The sequence below is a fragment of the Hyperolius riggenbachi genome, chromosome 1, assembly GCF_040937935.1.
Source record: "Hyperolius riggenbachi isolate aHypRig1 chromosome 1, aHypRig1.pri, whole genome shotgun sequence".
Lineage (NCBI taxonomy): Eukaryota > Metazoa > Chordata > Amphibia > Anura > Hyperoliidae > Hyperolius > Hyperolius riggenbachi.
This window is the reverse complement of record NC_090646.1, coordinates 368,431,655-368,450,179: the sequence shown is the minus strand read 5'-3', so window position 1 is coordinate 368,450,179 and position 18,525 is coordinate 368,431,655. Positions and strand designations below refer to the sequence as shown.

Below are 18,525 nucleotides of genomic sequence, written 5' to 3'. Positions count from 1 at the left end.
ATATGTATCAAGGCACCACAACAGACTGTAAAGCTCATGGGGTTTGTCTCAACCACAAATGTCTATAGAAACAGGAAAATTAATAATGCTAGATTTAGAAGTATACATGTCTAGTAAGTGGATACACAATTATAACTCCTACAGCTTCTCAGATTGCAAGCTCTCTCCTGCTAGAGACTGATGCTCATTGCTCGGTAGATACTAATAAAGAGTTTATTTCACCAGGAAGCCCAGATGTTAGCAGAACATTTTCTCTGTAGGGATTCATTAATGCGCAGCAACAGCTATTGGACAGACTACTGCATTTACCCATGACCACCTACGAAAGAAAGATCATGCCATTATCTAAGCTTTCTGCACGCCTATAAAACATGAACACAGAAAACACTCATTCTATCTTAATCCAGCTATACATACACAAAACAGACCATCCATAAACACATTAGGCAACACATACATCTGCTTTGTGGGATCTTGTATTCTATTTGTGAATTACTTTGGTTACAATTGTTGTTAATGTAATTAAAAATGCACCAAATTACATAATAAATCAACTGTTACTTGTATTTTCATATGTGTGCAAATACACATTGTATCTCTATACTACTCATGGAGTACAAAACTTGCCCTTTTACTGCCCACTGTAAAGCAATCTTTCTTGGCATCTGATGATCTAGGTCTAGGAGTACAACAGGATGCCTGAGGTCAGTGTAAACTTGTTGCTAATTTTGGGGTGGGGGTCAGGAATATTTAGGCTTGGTGTAAGTAAGAGTGAGGGTTTACAGCAGGGGTAGTATAGAATTATAGAACAAAGTCTGTACTATTTTAGCTGATAGGTTAGTATTGGAGCTTGCTTAAAGGTTTAAGGTTAGGTATAATTTCAGGTGAAAGATCAAGGTTTATAAAGGAGTTTTAGAAAGAGTTAAGCATAGCTGCAGGAACTGGATAGGGAACTGAGGGATAACATTTAGTGAAGGATTACTGTTAAAGTTAAACACGAGCGAACTGGGAAACTAAGTGCTGCGGATAGGTGAAGGTAAAGGTTAGTGGTAGGATATATTTAGGGTTTAGATATATATAGGTCACCGGTAGTTAGTGTGGGGGAGGAGGAAATAATAGTATGGTTAATGGTCTATATTGTAACATATCAGTGCTAAATACCACCATATCCTCCGACTAGGATATAATGTATGCCTAACACAAATCAACAATAATGAACATTGCCTGGCTGCCCCGCTGATCCTCTGCCTCTAATACTTTAAACCATAGACCCTGAACAAGCATGCAGATGAGATGTCTTATGACAAATCTGATAAGATTAGCTGCGTGCTTGTTTCCGGAGTGTGATTTAAGGCGCGTACACACGTCTGATTCATTCAAACGACGGGTCGTATCCTCGTGTGTACAGTCTGTCGGCAGGCTGATAAGGCTGGTTTTAACTGATACGCTCGGCAAATCGGTCAAAACCAGCCTTATCAGCCTGCCGGCAGACTGTACACACGAGGATACTGTCGTCAGAACGGCCGCCCCGCGGGCGGGCCTGACGACCCGTCGTTTGAAGGAATCAGGCATGTGTATGCGCCTTTAGATGCTATCAGCAGCACTGGCAGACAACTGGTATTGTTTAAATGAAAATAAATATGGCAGCTTCCATAGGTCTTACACCTCGTGTTCCTTTTAGAGTTAAAAACTTAAACATGCCATTCGTATTCCATGCACAATTACATCAAAATGTCTTGAATTCTTCCCATAAATGAACATACTGTATATGAAGAGTAATCATCATTATTTTTAGATAATTAAAAGGAATGTGGCAGTGATCATGCATGCCAAAACTGATGGTGTGGAAAGGTTAGTAATGTCAACTAGAGACCGTGCCATTGAGGTATTCAGTAGTCAACGTGTGTTACTAAATCCAGCCATTCAGTAGTTAATCTGTTTCTACTAAAACTGACTCTAACTAATTGCGCTTTGCACACTGTCTAAGCAAATATTGGTGTAAGCTTATCCACCAATTATTACATCAGTCACTTTGCCTCAGATTAGAGAATGACTGCAATATAATTGGTGCTGCAATAATTGCGCCAATTAAACACACTGACATAAGTAGGTTACTCCTGAATATCTTAGAGAATGGACCTGCACAGCTGTTAGCGCATGCTTGGCTGCTCAGTGGCGTGGGCAGTATGATGTAGGCAGGCTTTTCTATTCACTGAGGCACTGACACAATCTAGCAGACAGTCATATGGCGAACACAAGCATCAGATGGCTAGAATTAATTACAGTGCTGGATTTATGTGTAGGAGATTCCTGGGTTGTTGTTTTTTTCTGTCTTTAGAAAGGAAAAACTTAGGGCTGCTAACTACTTTATTTGAGTGAAGTGAAAAATCAGTGTGCAGTACTGATATATAATTATGTTTTGTATTTCATAGGCATGCCATTAATAAGATTTTTCTTGCAAATAAGTAAGAATGTCAAAAATGACCACATGTACCTATTTACCTAGGCTGAGCAGATATTCCCTTATTAATCAAGGGGCCCCCAAATACCACCAGGTTACCTCCACCACCCCTAGCATGAGGTGAGGAGGAGTCCCCCTTTGCAAAGGAAGGAGGCTTTTCAGACCCTATTTTGCAGATTGTTCTCAGTTTTTGGGAGGCAAGGGGTTAGAAGGACTTGGGAAGGAGGACCATGCTTGCTTTTTTAACAAAGCAAAATCCAACTTGCTCAGAGCTTGGCAGATACACTCAGCTGGCACTATATATTGGCCTCAAGAAATAAGTGTAAATCCCCATGAAATGCTTTGCCAAGGTAAGAATAAACTATTCTCCTTTTGTATTCTAATATTTGTGTTATCCTCTAATTGATGTGTAAAGGTGAATCACACACCTGTGTCCACGGGGTGCTGGAGCAGAATCAACAAGGTCAAAAGAGGGGTCCACACACAGACTTGTTCAGGAACAGTGTACCGTTTATTGTCCCATCACAAATGTACAAGCATCTGACCGTACACAGACGATTGTTTTAGGTCCTATCTTGTCCCCTTTGTCAAGGCTAGGTCCTGAATACGTCTAGGTGCAGACCTCTCCTTTGACCTTGTGGGTCCTATGAAGTAAGACACCTCTTTTTCTCTCTTGTAAATGTTTTGAATATATTTTGTCACACTTGGGCGCTTCTTCCCTACCGTTTCGTAGGGAAGAACATCCTAACCAAAGTTTGGTCCTGACCAAAGTTTCCTAGATATATTACTTATTTAAAGAAAACCTGTACTGAAAATTAAAAGTCAAAATAACCATAGACAAGTCATACTTACCTCCCGTGTAGTCTACTCCTCAATCTCTTTCTCCTCTCCTGCGCCCTGTTTGTCCACTGTGATCAATGGAATTCTTCGTCCTCCATTTTGAAAATGGCCATTACCCCATAACAGCTTCCTGGTCAGCACACTGTTAAACTGTAACATCGCCCACTTGAGCCATAACATGGACACATCAGTTCTCCTCTCAGCTATAACTGACAGCAACTGATATATAACTGACAGCAACTGATATATTTCAGATCTGACAAAATATTGTCAGAACTGGAAGGGATCACTGTCAGAAGAAAATGGTGAGCTTCTGAGAGGAACTGATGGCAAGGTAACTATGTAATGTTCATTTGAAGTTACCTCATGTGTTTATTTTAAATAATTTTTCTCAGTACAGGTTCCCTATAAGTAGTTATATAGCATATAGTGACATATTATGCAGCGCTGTACACAGTATATTGTCTTGTCACTAACTGTCCCTCAGAGGGGCTCACAATCTAATCCCTACCATAGTCCTATGTCTATATATGTATCGTGTAGTGCATGTATCCTAGGGGCCAATTTAGGGGGAAGCCCAATAACTTATCTGTATGTTTTTGAGATATGGGAGGAAACCAGAGTGCCCAGAGGAAACCCACGCAGACACGGGGAGAACATACAAACGCCTTGCAGATGCTGACCTGGCTGGGTTTCGAACCGGGAACCCAGCGCTGCAAGGCGAGAGCGCTAACCACTACGCCACCGTGCTGCCCCATATTATGTCTACACACCTTTGCAGGGTGGCCACCAGCAACCTAGTTTGTTGGTTGGTCTTCGCCTATTGCTTACACCATAGACCATAGGCATTTTACTGATCAACATGCAGATAAGGTGATCAAAACGTCTAAAATACCAATTTTATCTGCAGTTTGGTGCACATCACTATATTCATAAAGTGCTGAAGCAACCTGATCTACAATGGTGACCTTTCTGATAATGGCAAACAGTGGAGAGTAGGGGTATTCAATTCAAGATCCCTGTTTTCCACTTGCCCCCTCTGAGGGAACAGCCCTCTGGAAAAACTAGTGGTCGTGAGCGGAGAGATGACAGCTCATCACTTTTGAGCTTCACTTCTCTGCATTGTGCAGACAACTCATAACATGCAATATGCTACCTGTGTAACACACCTTTCACTAATATTACCTAGATAACAGGAGTCCAAAGTAATCGTCATGCGAAGCGTGCACATGGCAATTTTACATTGAATACACCCTAATGTATAGGTATACCGTATTTTTCAGACCATAAGACGCACAGGACCATAAGACGCACCCAGGTTTTAAGGACAAAAATCAGGAAAAAAATTAACTAAACCTAGGTGCATCTATGGTGCAGGGGTGTCTTATGTAGCTTTCCCTCCCCAAGCTAACTCTATCTCCTAAGCTACACTGCCCATCTAAAGTAACCCCTGCTGCCTTCCTCAGCTACATTAACCCTAACTGCCTCTCAGTTACACTGGCACCCCTCTCCCCCCCCCTCAAGCTTCTGTATCCCCTGGCAACAGCTGGGAAAAAAGCTTTACTGTGGTGCCCCATCCCTCCTACTGTGGCCCCTGGCAGTCCAGAATTAAAAAAATACCTGTTCCATGGTGCACACCACCTGTATCCCCTGGCAACTGGCCAGTAATAAAAGAAAACACTTTCCCCGCAGCAGCCCCTCCCCCCGCTGCATCTCTTATACCCCCAGAATCCAGAAAACAAAAAAAAACTTTCTCCGCGGCGCCCCTCCCCCCGCTGAGCCACTTGTTGCCCCTTGCAACAACACAATATGCAAGTGTTACAACTGGAGCGGCTCCAATGCCACTATACAGTATGCTTCTTTAACCTCCCCGGCAATTGCAGAGTCTGAAGCGCTATAGCGGAAGCCTTATTACCTATTTCAGCCACCGCGACCCTCCATCTCGTGTCCTCCCATGCTTGCAGACTTGTGCTGGCATCCTCTCACTGCGTGCGTGCCCTGCGTGCTTGACCTAACTGCGCACCGTCAGATCACGCAGTGAGAGGACGCCAGCGCGAGGCTGCAAGCATGGGAGGACACGAGATGGAGGATCGCGGCGGCTGGAACAGGTAATAAGGCTTCCGCTATAGAGCTTCAGACTCTGCAATTGCCGGGGAGGTTAAAAAGGCATATAGCAGCATTGGAGCCGCTCCGGTTGTAACACTTGCATATTGTGTTGTTGCCAGGGGCAACAAGAGGCTCAGCGGGGGAGGGGCGCCGCAGAGAAAGTTTGTTTTGTTTTCTGGATTCTGGAGATATAAGAGATGTAGCGGGAGGAGGGGCTGCTGCGGGGAAAGTGTTTTCTTTTATTACTGGCCAGATGCGGCTTAGCGAGGGGGAGAGGGGGGACCGCCGTGGGAAATGGCTTTTTTTCCCCTTAATTCTGCTGTTGCTGGGTACAAGAGGCTTGGCAGGGATGCAGCAAGTATCACAGTGTTTATGTGCAACTTGGTGGGGACACCTGGCTCAATCAAAAATGTAGTATTTAGGCTATAAGACGCACTGACTTTTTCCCCCCACTTTTGGGGAAGAAAATGTGCGTCTTATAGTCCGAAAAATACGGTACTTTTACTTACCATATGAGTATTTTATATGTCTGTATTTGGCAGCTATGATGTCTGTTTTTGGCAGCTAACTTCCATGGTAATAACAAACGGCACACTTGAGATTGTTTTGTTCTTTTCTTTGTTTTATCGTAACTTTTTTACTTATCTCAACTATTCAGTAAAAATACTTTTTGCAGAAAAAAAAAAATGTAAAGGTTTGCCTGGAGTTCTGTTAGTATAACAGTGGAACGCATTGGACCCAGCGCCTAAGTACATTAAGTCTCTGATCTGGGAACAGTTATCCAAAAACCCTCCAGCAAAATGGCAGCACTGCCTTCCTATAACACAAGCTATTTATCACCACTTCCATCACTATTCCAAAAGAACACAAGATGTATTCCTCATATTATTACAAAAGCAATATAAAAACCTCTGTTTCTAGAATGTGTCAATCTTTATCAATATCACTAAAATGTATGTTGCTTCAATATCCTTTCTAAACAGCATTAATGAGTGATTTCTGATACAAAGCTTCACACCCACGCAAATACTGCTTGTAACTATGGCAATAAAGCAACATTGATGAAAACCAATAAACTGCATTGTTACCTTTGGACATTATCTTCAAGTATCTTTAATTTCTGTTCATCCTCCTCACACTGCCTCTTTCTCGCCTCCTCCTCTTCCACTGAGCCTGCCGGTGCTCCTTGCATCAGCCATTTTTCTCTTACTGACTTTGACTGGAATCAAACAAGACCATCATTGTATTTCTCAAATAGCCATATCAGTACATAAAATTATCCAGTGCAGATCACATTAAAGGATACCCAAAGTGACATGTGACATGATGAGATAAACATGGGTATGTACAGTACCTAGCACACAAATAACTATGCTGTGTTCCTTTTTTTTTCTTTCTCTGTCTGAAAGAGTTAAATATCAGGTATGTAAGTGGCTGAATCAGTCCTGACTCAGTCCTGACAGGAAGTGACTACAATGTGACCTTCACTGATAAGAAATTCGCCTTTTTATCTCTTTCTTGCTTTCAGATGCCATTTTCTGCTAGGAAAGTGTTTTATAGTAGAATACACAGAAAATAAATTTAAAAGGACTTTTCATTGTTTCCTGAGGCTGTGTTAGCACCAAAATCTTGCACATTAGTTGCGCACTGGATTATTTTTCACATTCTTATGAATAGTGCTACCACTTCTTATATAGTGCTATGTATGCTAGTGAACTGCCTCTATCAAACTGTCCCTAGGAGGCATACATGAAAAAAAAGTTACCATTCTGTGTGTTTACCTTGACAAAGGGGACCCCTCGGGGCCCCGAAACGAATCATTGGTTATGGAATGGAATTGTGTCACGTTTTTTGAATAAAACAGCTGACTTGGTCTACATATGAGTGTGCGGACCTTCTGGATTTATCATACATGAAAAAAGGCACCTGGATAAAAGGGCGCAGGGTTCGCCTCTAAAATTATTTCGCTAAAATTTGCAATCTTCTACTACTGAATTTCCATAGTAAAATATTGTTAATATTTAACAATATTTTGCTGTGGCTGAACCTAACCCTACTCTCATACAGAACCCTCCCTCTACTGATGCTTATCCCTAAGATCCCCCTCCCCCCCCCCCGGTGGTGCCAAAATCTAAGGGTCTTTATACACTTAATGCGTTGATATGCATTAGTACGCGTTGGTAGCAGTGCATTGTGAAAAAGCTTTCAGTTAAAACGCCTATAGTGGGAACTGTGCCATAGGAAAACATGGGCATTACTTTGAAAAGTTTTCTTTCAGTTTTAACTGAGAGCAACTAATTAAGTGTAAAAGGGATCTAAGGCCTGTGGTGGTACTCAACCCTAAGATCCCCCTGGTGGTGCCCAAACCAAACCCTCCCCCAGGTGATACCTAACCCTAACCCCCCCCCCCCCCCCCCCCGTGGTGCATAACCCTGACCCCCCCCCCCAGTGGCACCTAACTCTAACCCCCCAAAGCTTTCCTCCCCCTTCTACCACAAAGCCACAATGTGCAGCAATCAAGGTAAATTAGCAGTGTTTATTTGAAATAATCCTGGTCTCCAGTACTTGTGGAAATGCAAACAGCGGCATTGCATTGCGGAATAGTGGCATTGTGAAAATGCTTGTGGAAATGCAAATATCGGCATTGCATTGCAGAATAGCAGCACCACATTGCAGAAATGCAAATAGCGGCATTGCATTGCAGAATAGTGTCACTGCATTGCAGAAATGCAAATAGCAGCATTGCATTGCAGAATAGCAGCATCGCATTGCAGAAATGCAATGCCGCTATTTGCATTTCTGAAAGTCCCAGCGCCGATATTTCAAATCACTACCTCTAACCGAGTGCCTCAAGGCGATGAAATTTGCCTTGATTGCCGCATATAGCGGTCATTATAAAAGCCGTGATTTGTGACATAGAAGGTAAATTTCATAGCGACTGCCACCGCACGCCCCAAATTTCCTTTCTTTGCAGCTTTTATAGGATATAGCTGTGCCGAATTTTCCCGAAAGAGCTCCTGCACACTTTTTTCTTGCTTCGCCCTAGGAGTGCACACTCTAGTGTCCCTTTTACAGTTGCCTACAGAAATACAAAGCATCCAAATCATAGAACTCTCAATAATATTTTATTTTGGACCTCATTAACAATAGAAACAGAAGAATATGGTATGTAGGCCGGTGGATTTATTCTATCTTATATGACTGCATGAAAGTTATACTGACAAAATAATCACTGACTTTTCATCCAAATTTCACGTGCTATAGCATATTAATAGTTTATTGCGGTGACCAGTTTTGCATTCTCTTTTCTTTTAATTATAGTGATTTACTCTTAAAAATAAGTGTGAAAGCACATTACCATGACAACCGTACAAGGCTTTTGCTTTTGAAGTCAAGATTAAAAAGGAACATTTTACTATTCTACTGCTTAACACCAGCACATTTTTTATTAAACCACTGAATTGGTCACTTTATTAATAATAAAAGAGGACTTCAGGAATATTCAATGTTCACAATAGAAGACTCAGACTGGAACAAATCACTAAAATCTGCAACCATTTCCATCAAGATAAGCAAAATTATTATTAATGATTTATATTTTAATTAGACTGATTGTCTTGTCTGCTATATACATATCAAGAGAAATGTTCCTGTTCAGCTTGTATAGTAATGAACACTCATACCATTGCTAATAACGCCATGACTTGGCCTTACTGGCTGTATTTCTTATTACTGTGCTGACTCTTATAATGTATGAGCAGACAGATTGTTACACCAGGGGAAAAAAGGGCAACTGCAAAACAAACACATTACTGCAATTTACAGCACTGCAAGCAAAGCTTGCTACATGTACTCCTCTATATTATACATTTAACTATTATCAGAAAAAAAGATGATCATTAATAATGGATACTAATGACATATGGCTAATGCAGTGCTGGTGTTATTGGTAGATTGCCATCCCAGCTTCTTTGGTTTAATTATGCTGATTTACTGTCAGTCCTGCCATAAGCAAAGGGCTTGGGATGAGGCTTTTTTGTAAAATCAAAAATGACTGGGCCATAACATAATTCTGGTTGCTGCCGTTAGGACACGTGTGTCCCCACCATATAGTTTTCTCTGGTGGGCTAGAGGTCCCTCCTTACTCCTCATAGTATTCCCTGGTGACCCAGTGGTCCCCCTTGTCCTTATCGTTTTTCCTAGTGTTCTAGAGGTCCACCCTCACACTTATTATTTTCCCTGGTGGTCTGGTGTTTCCCCCTTTCCTTATAGTTTTCACTGGTAATCTAGTAGTCCCTCTACCCTTTATCATATTCCTTGGTGGTCTAGTGGTCCCCCTCTCATATAAATTTCCCTGGAAGTATAATGGTCAATTCCCCCTACATACCATATTTTTCGGGCCATAAGAAGCTCCTGACCATAAGACGCACCTAGATTTAGAGGACAAAAACCAGGGGGGGGAAATACACTAAACCTGGTGCGTCCATGGTGCAGGGGCGCCTTGTGGAGCTTCTCCTCCCAAGCTCCTGAGGTCAGTGATGTAAGGCAGGGATTAAGCTGTCCTGCTAGTGGCAATATCCCTCGCTAGTTTTGGCTCAGCTCTCCTCCCTCCCTCCAATGCACAGTCTGCAGGAAGCCCTTCCTTTCAGTACAGGTGACAAGTCATTGACCACTTCAGCACCAGCGGTCTCTGGACCCTTAAGGACCAGAGACCAATGGTACCAAAAACCAAGGCTAACTGATGTCACGCCGCACAGAATAGCTGCTACCGCCACTCACCCGTCGCCTCAGCCCACCCACTCTGCCATCTCTATGACAACAGAGCTTTGTGAGCCAGTCAGGAGATAGGAGGCTAGGAGGTTTTAATGAACAGCTTTAATAGGCAGGGGAAACGATAGTTTCATTTAGCTTGCCTGCCGTCAGCACAGGGTAGTAACAAAGGAGAAGGCAAGAGCCAGGTGGAGGGGGATGGGGGGTGTTACTAATAGAAAGTGATTCCTCTGCCATTGTTCAAACTTGAATTTGCTATACAATCACATACACTCATTTGTATGTGGAACATAACTATTGGATTCAATATATGGGCGCGCTGGTGTATAGTTATATTGGATAGATAAACCAGAAATAAATATAGAATCAATTTATTAGGTTATATTAAATGTAAATGAGAGACAACTTCCTTGCGTATAATCAGACTGTACGAACACTCAAACCACACACACATAGGAATAATATGGTGTCCTGTATAAAAAATGGTAAAAAATATATATATAAGTATATGAATATGGATATCCAATCAGTCCATATTACTGAATGTGCTATAAAAATCTTCTATAAAAAGCGGTGTCTCCACTGTTAGATTTGTAGGTACATAACACCATATGCTCCGACCCTCCGCATCAGTTCCACGTACAATGCAGTATAAAGACTAAAAGACTTGGTATCACCTGTTAATGTAGTCTTCTTCAGTGTCCGGGTCAAAAGAGGATTGTGTTGGTTCCAACTGAATCTCCGGTTGGTAAGATCCGCCATGAGTCCACGTACCCTGCGTGACGTCAGTAGCGCAGTTCCCCTAGAGTCTCACGGGAACTTGGCAACGAACTCTAGCCGCACGGCTCAAAGCGTGCCTCCGTGCTGACGTCTTATCGCTCGTGGGTGTTGCGCCTTACCCGCCTCCACTCTGCGTTCCACCTCGTATTTCAATCCGGATATAGCGTGTGTGATGCATTCCACCACGCCTCCTGATTAGTGTAGTGGAGTCAAGTGAATAAGGATCGTTTAGCAAGTTCAGATATTGAGACCTCTTTGGTAAGGTACTTCAGTTGTCCATGGGGCGCCCCTCTAGACCACTAAGATTGACATGTTTCAACAAGAATCACTTGTCTTCCTCAGAATCAGATTCTGAGGAAGACAAGTGATTCTTGTTGAAACATGTCAATCTTAGTTGTCTAGAGGGGTGCCCCATGGACAACTGAAGTACCTTACCAAAGAGGTCTCAATATCTGAACTTGCTAAACGATCCTTTTTCACTTGACTCCACTACACTAATCAGGAGGCGCGGTGGAACGCATCCCACACGCTATATCCGGATTGAAATACGAGGTGGAACGCAGAGTGGAGGCGGGTAAGACGCAACACCCACGAGCGATAAGACGTCAGCACGGAGGCACGCTTTGAGCCGTGCGGCTAGAGTTCGTTGCCAAGTTCCCGTGAGACTCTAGGGGAACTGCGCTACTGACGTCACGCAGGGTACGTGGACTCATGGCGGATCTTACCAACCGGAGATTCAGTTGGAACCAACACAATCCTCTTTTGACCCGGACACTGAAGAAGACTACATTAACAGGTGATACCAAGTCTTTTAGTCTTTATACTGCATTGTACGTGGAACTGATGCGGAGGGTCGGAGCATATGGTGTTATGTACCTACAAATCTAACAGTGGAGACACCGCTTTTTATAGAAGAAGAGTTTTATAGCACATTCAGTAATATGGACTGATTGGATATCCATATTCATATACAATACAATAATACAATACAATAACATTTGTAAAGCGCTTTTCTCCCATAGGACTCAAAGCGCATAGCTGTGTCTCAGATTAATACAGGTTTGCAAGATGGGTTGTGTTACAGAGGAGATAGTCAGATGTTCATGAATGCCAGACTGAAGAGGTAGGTTTTCAGTTTAGACTTAAATGCTTCCAGGGATGGAGCTGTCCTGATTGGGTGTGGCAGGGAGTTCCAAAGTGTAGGGGCAGCATGACAAAAGGCTCTGTCTCCAAAGGTTTTGAGGTGGACTCTGGGGGTGACCAAGGTGTTACGTCCTTTTGATCTAAGATTGTGGGGGGGGGGGGGGGGTGATGTAGTTGCAACAAGTCCTTCAGGTATCCAGGGCCCAGATTGTGCAAGGATTTGAATGCCAGTAAGCCAATCTTAAACAGAATTCTCCATTTTATCGGTAGCCAGTGGAGTGAGCTCAGGGTTGGTGTTATGTGGCAATGGCGGGGTTGGCTCGTTAACAGCCTTGCGGCGGCATTCTGTACTAATTGCAGGCGACGTAAGTCTTTCTTATGCAGGCCTGTGTAGAGGACGTTGCAGTAGTCTAACCTTGATGTGACAAAGGCATGAACTAGGGTTGGAAGATCCTCTGAAGGAATTAGGTGTTTAATCCTTGCAATATTCCTTAGGTGAAAGAAGGAATGTTTCACAACAGCTGAGATTTGATTCCTGAAGCTTAATTTCCCATCAATCAGTACTCCCAGGCTGCGCACACAGTCTGAGTATATATATATATACTTATATATATATATATATATATATATATATTTTACCATTTTTTATACAGGACACCATATTATTCCTATGTGTGTGTGGTTTGAGTGTTTGTACAGTCTGATTATACGCAAGGAAGTTGTCTCTCATTTACATTTAATATAACCTAATAAATTGATTCTATATCTATTTCTGGTTTATCTATCCAATATAACTATACACCAGCGCGCCCATATATTGAATTTGGAATACCTACTATCGGTGGGTTCAGGGGTTAACCCACCGCTTTTGGGAAGCAGCAGGTGGGAGGTTAGCATCTTAGCTAGTGTCAAAGAGCGCCTTCTTGAAACTTTTTTGTAACTATTGGATTGCCTATTAAATTCAATAGCCATTCATTGGTTAAATAATGCAAAATTGGAATAACATACATGCTTCTAGAACTGTGTGTGTGTGTGTGTGTGTGTTTGGGATAGGGGAGAGGACACAAAAGATTGGGGTGTCATATTAAAGGAGATCTTTAAAGTTTTTTGTTTTTTTTTTAAGTTTCACTTACCCAGGGCTTCTACCCTGCAGAAGTCCTGTATCCACGCCGGTACTCAAGGATCCCCAGATCCCCCGCCGCAGCTCACTTTCAGTTTCAACAACTTACAGCTACTGAGCCTGTGCGGCCCTGGCCACGCATGTCCTTGCTCCTGATCACATTACCGTGAGCATCCTGTGCAGGCGCAGTAAGAGAAAACCTTGTACTGCGTCAGAGCAGGATGCTACCGGCGATGTGAGTGAGAACGCATGCTGCAGTGGCTGTCAACTTGTAGAAACCACCCAATCACTTTGAGTGAACATTTACCTGTTATCAGTGTACAGACAAGCTGCAGCCCATTTTATATTATGGAGAGGGGAGGAGGAAGCTGTAGCAGAAAATACAATATTGGTCAGCTAATAAGGATTCAATTGTTTGTACCGCTGGAAGGGAGGATAACGTTGGGAGGCAATTATACCCCTGCTAGATTTTCACCTCAAACTATCATAAACAATCATTTTTAAGTGATGAATGTGTGTACATAGCTTGGGTGTACAGAGGCCAGGTATTCTGTCTATCCCTATGCTTAATACACAAGTTTCATTATAGCATACCTGAGGGCTAGTGCTACCATGTAACAGTATACAGGAACTACTTTTTAATTTCAAAATGAACATTTACAAACATTAAAAATATTAATACATAATATATAAAACATTTACAAAAATAAACAGACAGTACTGAAAAGATAGTAGTATCGCATTTCTTCCCACAGGATTTCTTTCACTGCTGCGCCTGCAAAAGTGACATTTTATACCTTTGCCAGTGTATTCCATATCCCTGAGAGAGCAACATATCTGTATTTCAAAACCAGATTTATGGTGATCCCCAAGACAATCACACAGCAAGGTAATAACACATCTTCTGTCTGTATTCCACCCACTGTAAAATCTGATTTTTCTTTAATAAAGAAGCACAGGAGAAGAGCCATATATGGGGTGGAGCAACCACAGTGGAAAAACTCTAATGGAATACGTGGTGATATTATTGACTGATACTATGTAAAGGGATAAAGCTGTCACATAGATTTACAAATGCATAAACAGTATGCAGAGGATGACATTCAGCAGATGCACACAACAGCTATATACAGTGTTTATATGATGTCACCTGAATCCCACTGACTATTGCTAGGCTGGGAATCGCTGTCAGAGGAGACCGAGCCTGGAATTTCCTCTTATTAGAGCAGCCACTTCCTCCATTGAGAGTGCACTGTGTGAGGCTGCACCCATGCTACCTACATGTTTAATATGGATTATGCTGTGTGCAGATTCATGCTCTCTGCTGCTAGCTCTTACCTTAAGGTGCTGTAGTTGGAGAATTTGGTCTTCTAGCTGCTGTCTTTTGTCCTCAATCGCAGCCTGGCGTTTTCTTTTTTCCTTTGCAAAAAGAAAGAGAGAGATAAAAGAGAGAGATGAGAAAATGCAGGGCTGGTGGTAGCTATGAACAGCTGTTTGCATGTGCTAGCAGTGCTGAGGAAACATGTTATCATGAAGACAAACTGCTATACACTGACATGAGGAGAAAGCCACCAGCTCCCTCACTGATAGCTGCTACACTCCCAATTTAAAGGCACACACATATTTTATTTGCTTGATAGAAGCATTGCTTATAATCTACTTGCTTATAAAAAAAATAATTCAGGTTAACTCCTAAGCGACTAAGCGACACCTTATCACTATGATGTGACAAGGTGAAATACAGCATTCCTGACATTATACAGGCTGATAAATGCATTATTTAATCATGGAATCAAGTGTAGATCCACAATGGGCAGTACGTGTATTAATAAATAAGAGGAAGAATAGATATAAACCTAATCTATAACAGTATAACAAATATGTCCTTTGATGAGCAAGTCGTTAATAAAAACTGTACTAATCCTTATGTCAGAGAAGTCATTTTTATTTGTGCACAGGCTACAGCCATTTTTATTGAGCCCCTGTTGCAGACCACCATGTTTATCATTAGTTATTTTTATAATTGATTTACAAAGTAACAGCCTCTTTAAAAGGGGCGTTTTTTTTTTTTTATAAAACTGGGCAAAGTTTGGGTTTTTGCCCTCTGTAAAAATAGCATAATTAGATGATATGTCCTCTTGATAACACAAATAGTAGAAAAGTACCCCCCCCCCCCCCCACCCCACACACACACACCTTGCTTCTTTTGATAAGTGGAGTTAAAATAGCTACTAGCTTGATATTATGATGTCAAGTGATATGAGAAAGATTAGTAGATTTGCCCTCTGATATACCAGGCACAATTTAGCTTGCCTGACTATTATTTGTGATATACTGTATTATTGCTATAATATTTAACTAAAAATACAAAATCCCCTCCCACCATGCGAACTAAATATTAAACACAGCATGCAATATGGTGGGTGGGGGTTTTAAAGAGAGGTCTGTACTGATGGTAGCATTTTAGTGGAGGCAGTTAAAGTGGCTACAGTTCTAGACCAGACTTTGTGAGATGTCTTAAATAGAGAACACGGGTAGTTTTCAGTCACACTCTACCCTATACTCTCTAATGATTGAGGGGTACATTTATATTTGTATGTGCCCTGTTTAAAGTATTTTATGGTCTTTATTAAAAGTCATATTTAATTCAAAGTCTTTAGGGCCCAGTCCTTGTGGGGGCCACTTTTTTGTGTTAGTCCTCTAAATTACAAAATTAGGTAGGCCTGGCCACCGAATAACACAGTTAGAAAGCATACCCTGTAATAGAAAGCATACCCCGTAAATTATATAATTAGGCATATGCTGGCTCCACAAATGACATAATTAGGCAGTTATGTACCCTAGGTTACAACTTTAGGCAGCATGTCCCACAAATAATACAATTAGGCTAGCACGTTCCCAAATAAAATAATTAGACAGCACTTCCTCCAAATAGCAAAATAAGCAGACATGTCGCAAAATGACACAATTAAGCAGGCATGTTACTCTAAATAACATAACTAAACCGATATGATCTTTAAATAACACAGTTAAGCAGGAACGTTTTTAAAATAACACAGTTGGTTAGGCATGTTCTCTGACTAACATTATTAAAGGCATGCCCCTGAAATAACACAAGTAGGCAAGCATGACCTAACATAAAACAATTAAGTGGGTATGTCCCCCAAATAACATACTGTAAGTAAGTGGCGATGTCCCCCAAATAACACTATAGGGCTGACATAGATCAAAATAATAGAATCAAGTTGACATATCTGCCAAACAGCATTAACAGGAATGTTCCCCAAAATAACATAAGTAGACAGCATTTCCCTTCAACAACGTAGTTAAGCAGGCATGTTTCAAAATAAGACAACTGAGCAGCCCTTATAACATAACTAGACATAATAACCCCCAAATATAATATTATATCACACTTGGGCTGGCATATCCCACAGTAACATAATTAAGTAGCATGATTGAACTTGATGTATAGATGTCAATTGTAACTATGCAATCCATAAAACATAATTAGGTAGCATATCCTCCAAATGAGGAAAACACATCTCCCCAACAGTCCCCTCTATAACCAAGTATTCAATAATCCCCCAGTATAGCTACAATATCGCTTGAAAGTTTGTGAACCCTTAAAAAATGCTATATGTTTATATGAATGCAAGCTAAAACCTCACCTGATTTTCAAACAAGTCCCAAAAGCAGATGAACAAAAAGTAGCCAAACAAACCAGCAAAAATGATCATATTTGATCAGTTTGGGATACAGGAAGAAGTAAGAGAAAGGAGCTAGATGGGTTTGAAAAATGTTTTCTGGATAAAACAATTAAAAAAAATAACATTGTGGCTTTATGACTTCCTGTGAACTAAATATATAAAGAGGGTTTTTACCAACCAAACTTTGCTGTAGATGGGATAAACAGCTTGACGCACAGTTAGATGTGTCATTTTGATCTAAAGCCATCACTAATGTTTGGTTGCTGTGAAATATGAGCTTTGAACTTGTTCAGTACAAGCTGCTTGCTGGATGTACCATTGTAGGATTCCCTACAAGAAGGATCAGGCAGTGGTGGAGTGTTAGAGGTGTGGCAGTAAGGACATTAATTATCTAAATTAGTTTTGGCTCTACCAGCAACTATGACAAATAAAAGTATGTTGATCCAGCTGTGGGGTGGATGTCCTAGTAGTACTGTTTGGTCAGTAACTAAGGCCGTTAAGACCAGTACAGGTGCTAAAATGTTCTCACCAGAGGCAGCTGCTTGGCCATGTTGTGCTGACAATCTAGTGAGTACTGCTGCCCTAATGCATTGATAACATTCGATAGTGCTCTATCATCTCAGCTGAGCACATTGTTCCCCTTCTTACCCTGTCTGCCAAAAGGCACTCCATGTTTGTATGGCACTCAGTCCTGATATGTCTGAGGGAGTGAGCTCAGATACAACAATCATTTTGTGTGTGTACCCAGTCTTAAAGAAAAGGATAGAATGCTATTATTATATATTATCATTCACTGCAAAAAGGTTAGTATTGAGAATGGCTGAAAACGTTTCGCTTCAAAGACCGGAGTGAAGTCTTTTATTTTTCTCTGAACTCAAAGGAAATTCTGAGTTAGTCACTGGATGTTAAGTGTGACGGAGCTGATGTTTAAAAAAAAACAAAAAACGTTTAACATAAAATTGCATCATTCCATTTGCAATCAAAATCCCCATACAACTTGCATGGGGCCACATGGGTAGAAGTTGGGGCCAAGGGTGGTGGCTGCAGAGGGAATGTTGCAACTGCACCGTCACTACAAGGATCTGGTAAGGAATGGAGGAGCTGGAAGTCAGTAGGGAGCTAATCTGTATTAAAAGGAAGGCCGATCGGGAGCAAGGAGTGAGAGAACATAAGCAGGAACTTAATCATTGGCCCTTGAGGATGGGTCCTCCTGTAGCCCCAGGGCTTATAGCAGTTGCTAGGACTGCTGGGGCAGTCACTACAATCCTTAATTTTATCACTTTCTTGATTCCCCCTAAAGTAAGAAATACAAAAACTTATATGAAAACTTGAAATACTGGATCAGAACAACCCCTATGAACAGCCAATAAAACTTAATGGGGTCATTAAAAGACAATGGCTAAGTGTCTAGTATGAGACAAATGGGAGGGACCTAGATTAACATGAGCCAGTACAATGTAAACATTCAAGGGGGCTGATTCATGAAGCTGCACTGCTATAGCAGCGCAAGCTACATGACAGCACCGCACTCTACATTTCAGGGAGGCACACTACACATAGTCGTGCAGCGTAGCGGGCTTTCCTTAGTTACGTAC

The 18,525-nt window shown here is 41.6% G+C and overlaps 1 protein-coding gene and 1 long non-coding RNA gene across 8 annotated transcripts in view; one reads left to right on the top strand and one right to left on the bottom strand.

The window, feature by feature from the left end:
* The window catches only part of PALM2AKAP2 (PALM2 and AKAP2 fusion), a 387,246-nt gene that overhangs the window by 292,717 nt on the left and 76,004 nt on the right, over positions 1–18,525 (bottom strand). The window contains exons 1-3 of one of the 6 annotated variants that reach the window (XM_068234282.1): positions 16,892–17,364; positions 14,559–14,639; positions 6,496–6,626 (exon numbers count right to left, since the gene is read on the bottom strand). In XM_068234282.1, coding sequence (XP_068090383.1) covers positions 6,496–6,626; positions 14,559–14,639; positions 16,892–16,960 — 281 coding nt within the window. In that variant the 5' untranslated portion in view covers positions 16,961–17,364. Of the gene's footprint in view, positions 1–6,495; positions 6,627–14,558; positions 14,640–16,891; positions 17,365–18,525 lie in introns of those variants that run through there. The other 5 variants (XM_068234279.1, XM_068234281.1, XM_068234285.1 and 2 more) reach the window with 5 other exon arrangements.
* The window catches only part of LOC137515421 (uncharacterized), a 67,075-nt gene continuing 65,974 nt past the window's right edge, over positions 17,425–18,525 (top strand). The window contains exon 1 of one of the 2 annotated variants that reach the window (XR_011020533.1): positions 17,425–17,497. This is a non-coding gene — a long non-coding RNA (uncharacterized lncRNA). The remainder of the gene's footprint in view (positions 17,498–18,525) is intronic. The other variant, XR_011020534.1, reaches the window with a different exon arrangement.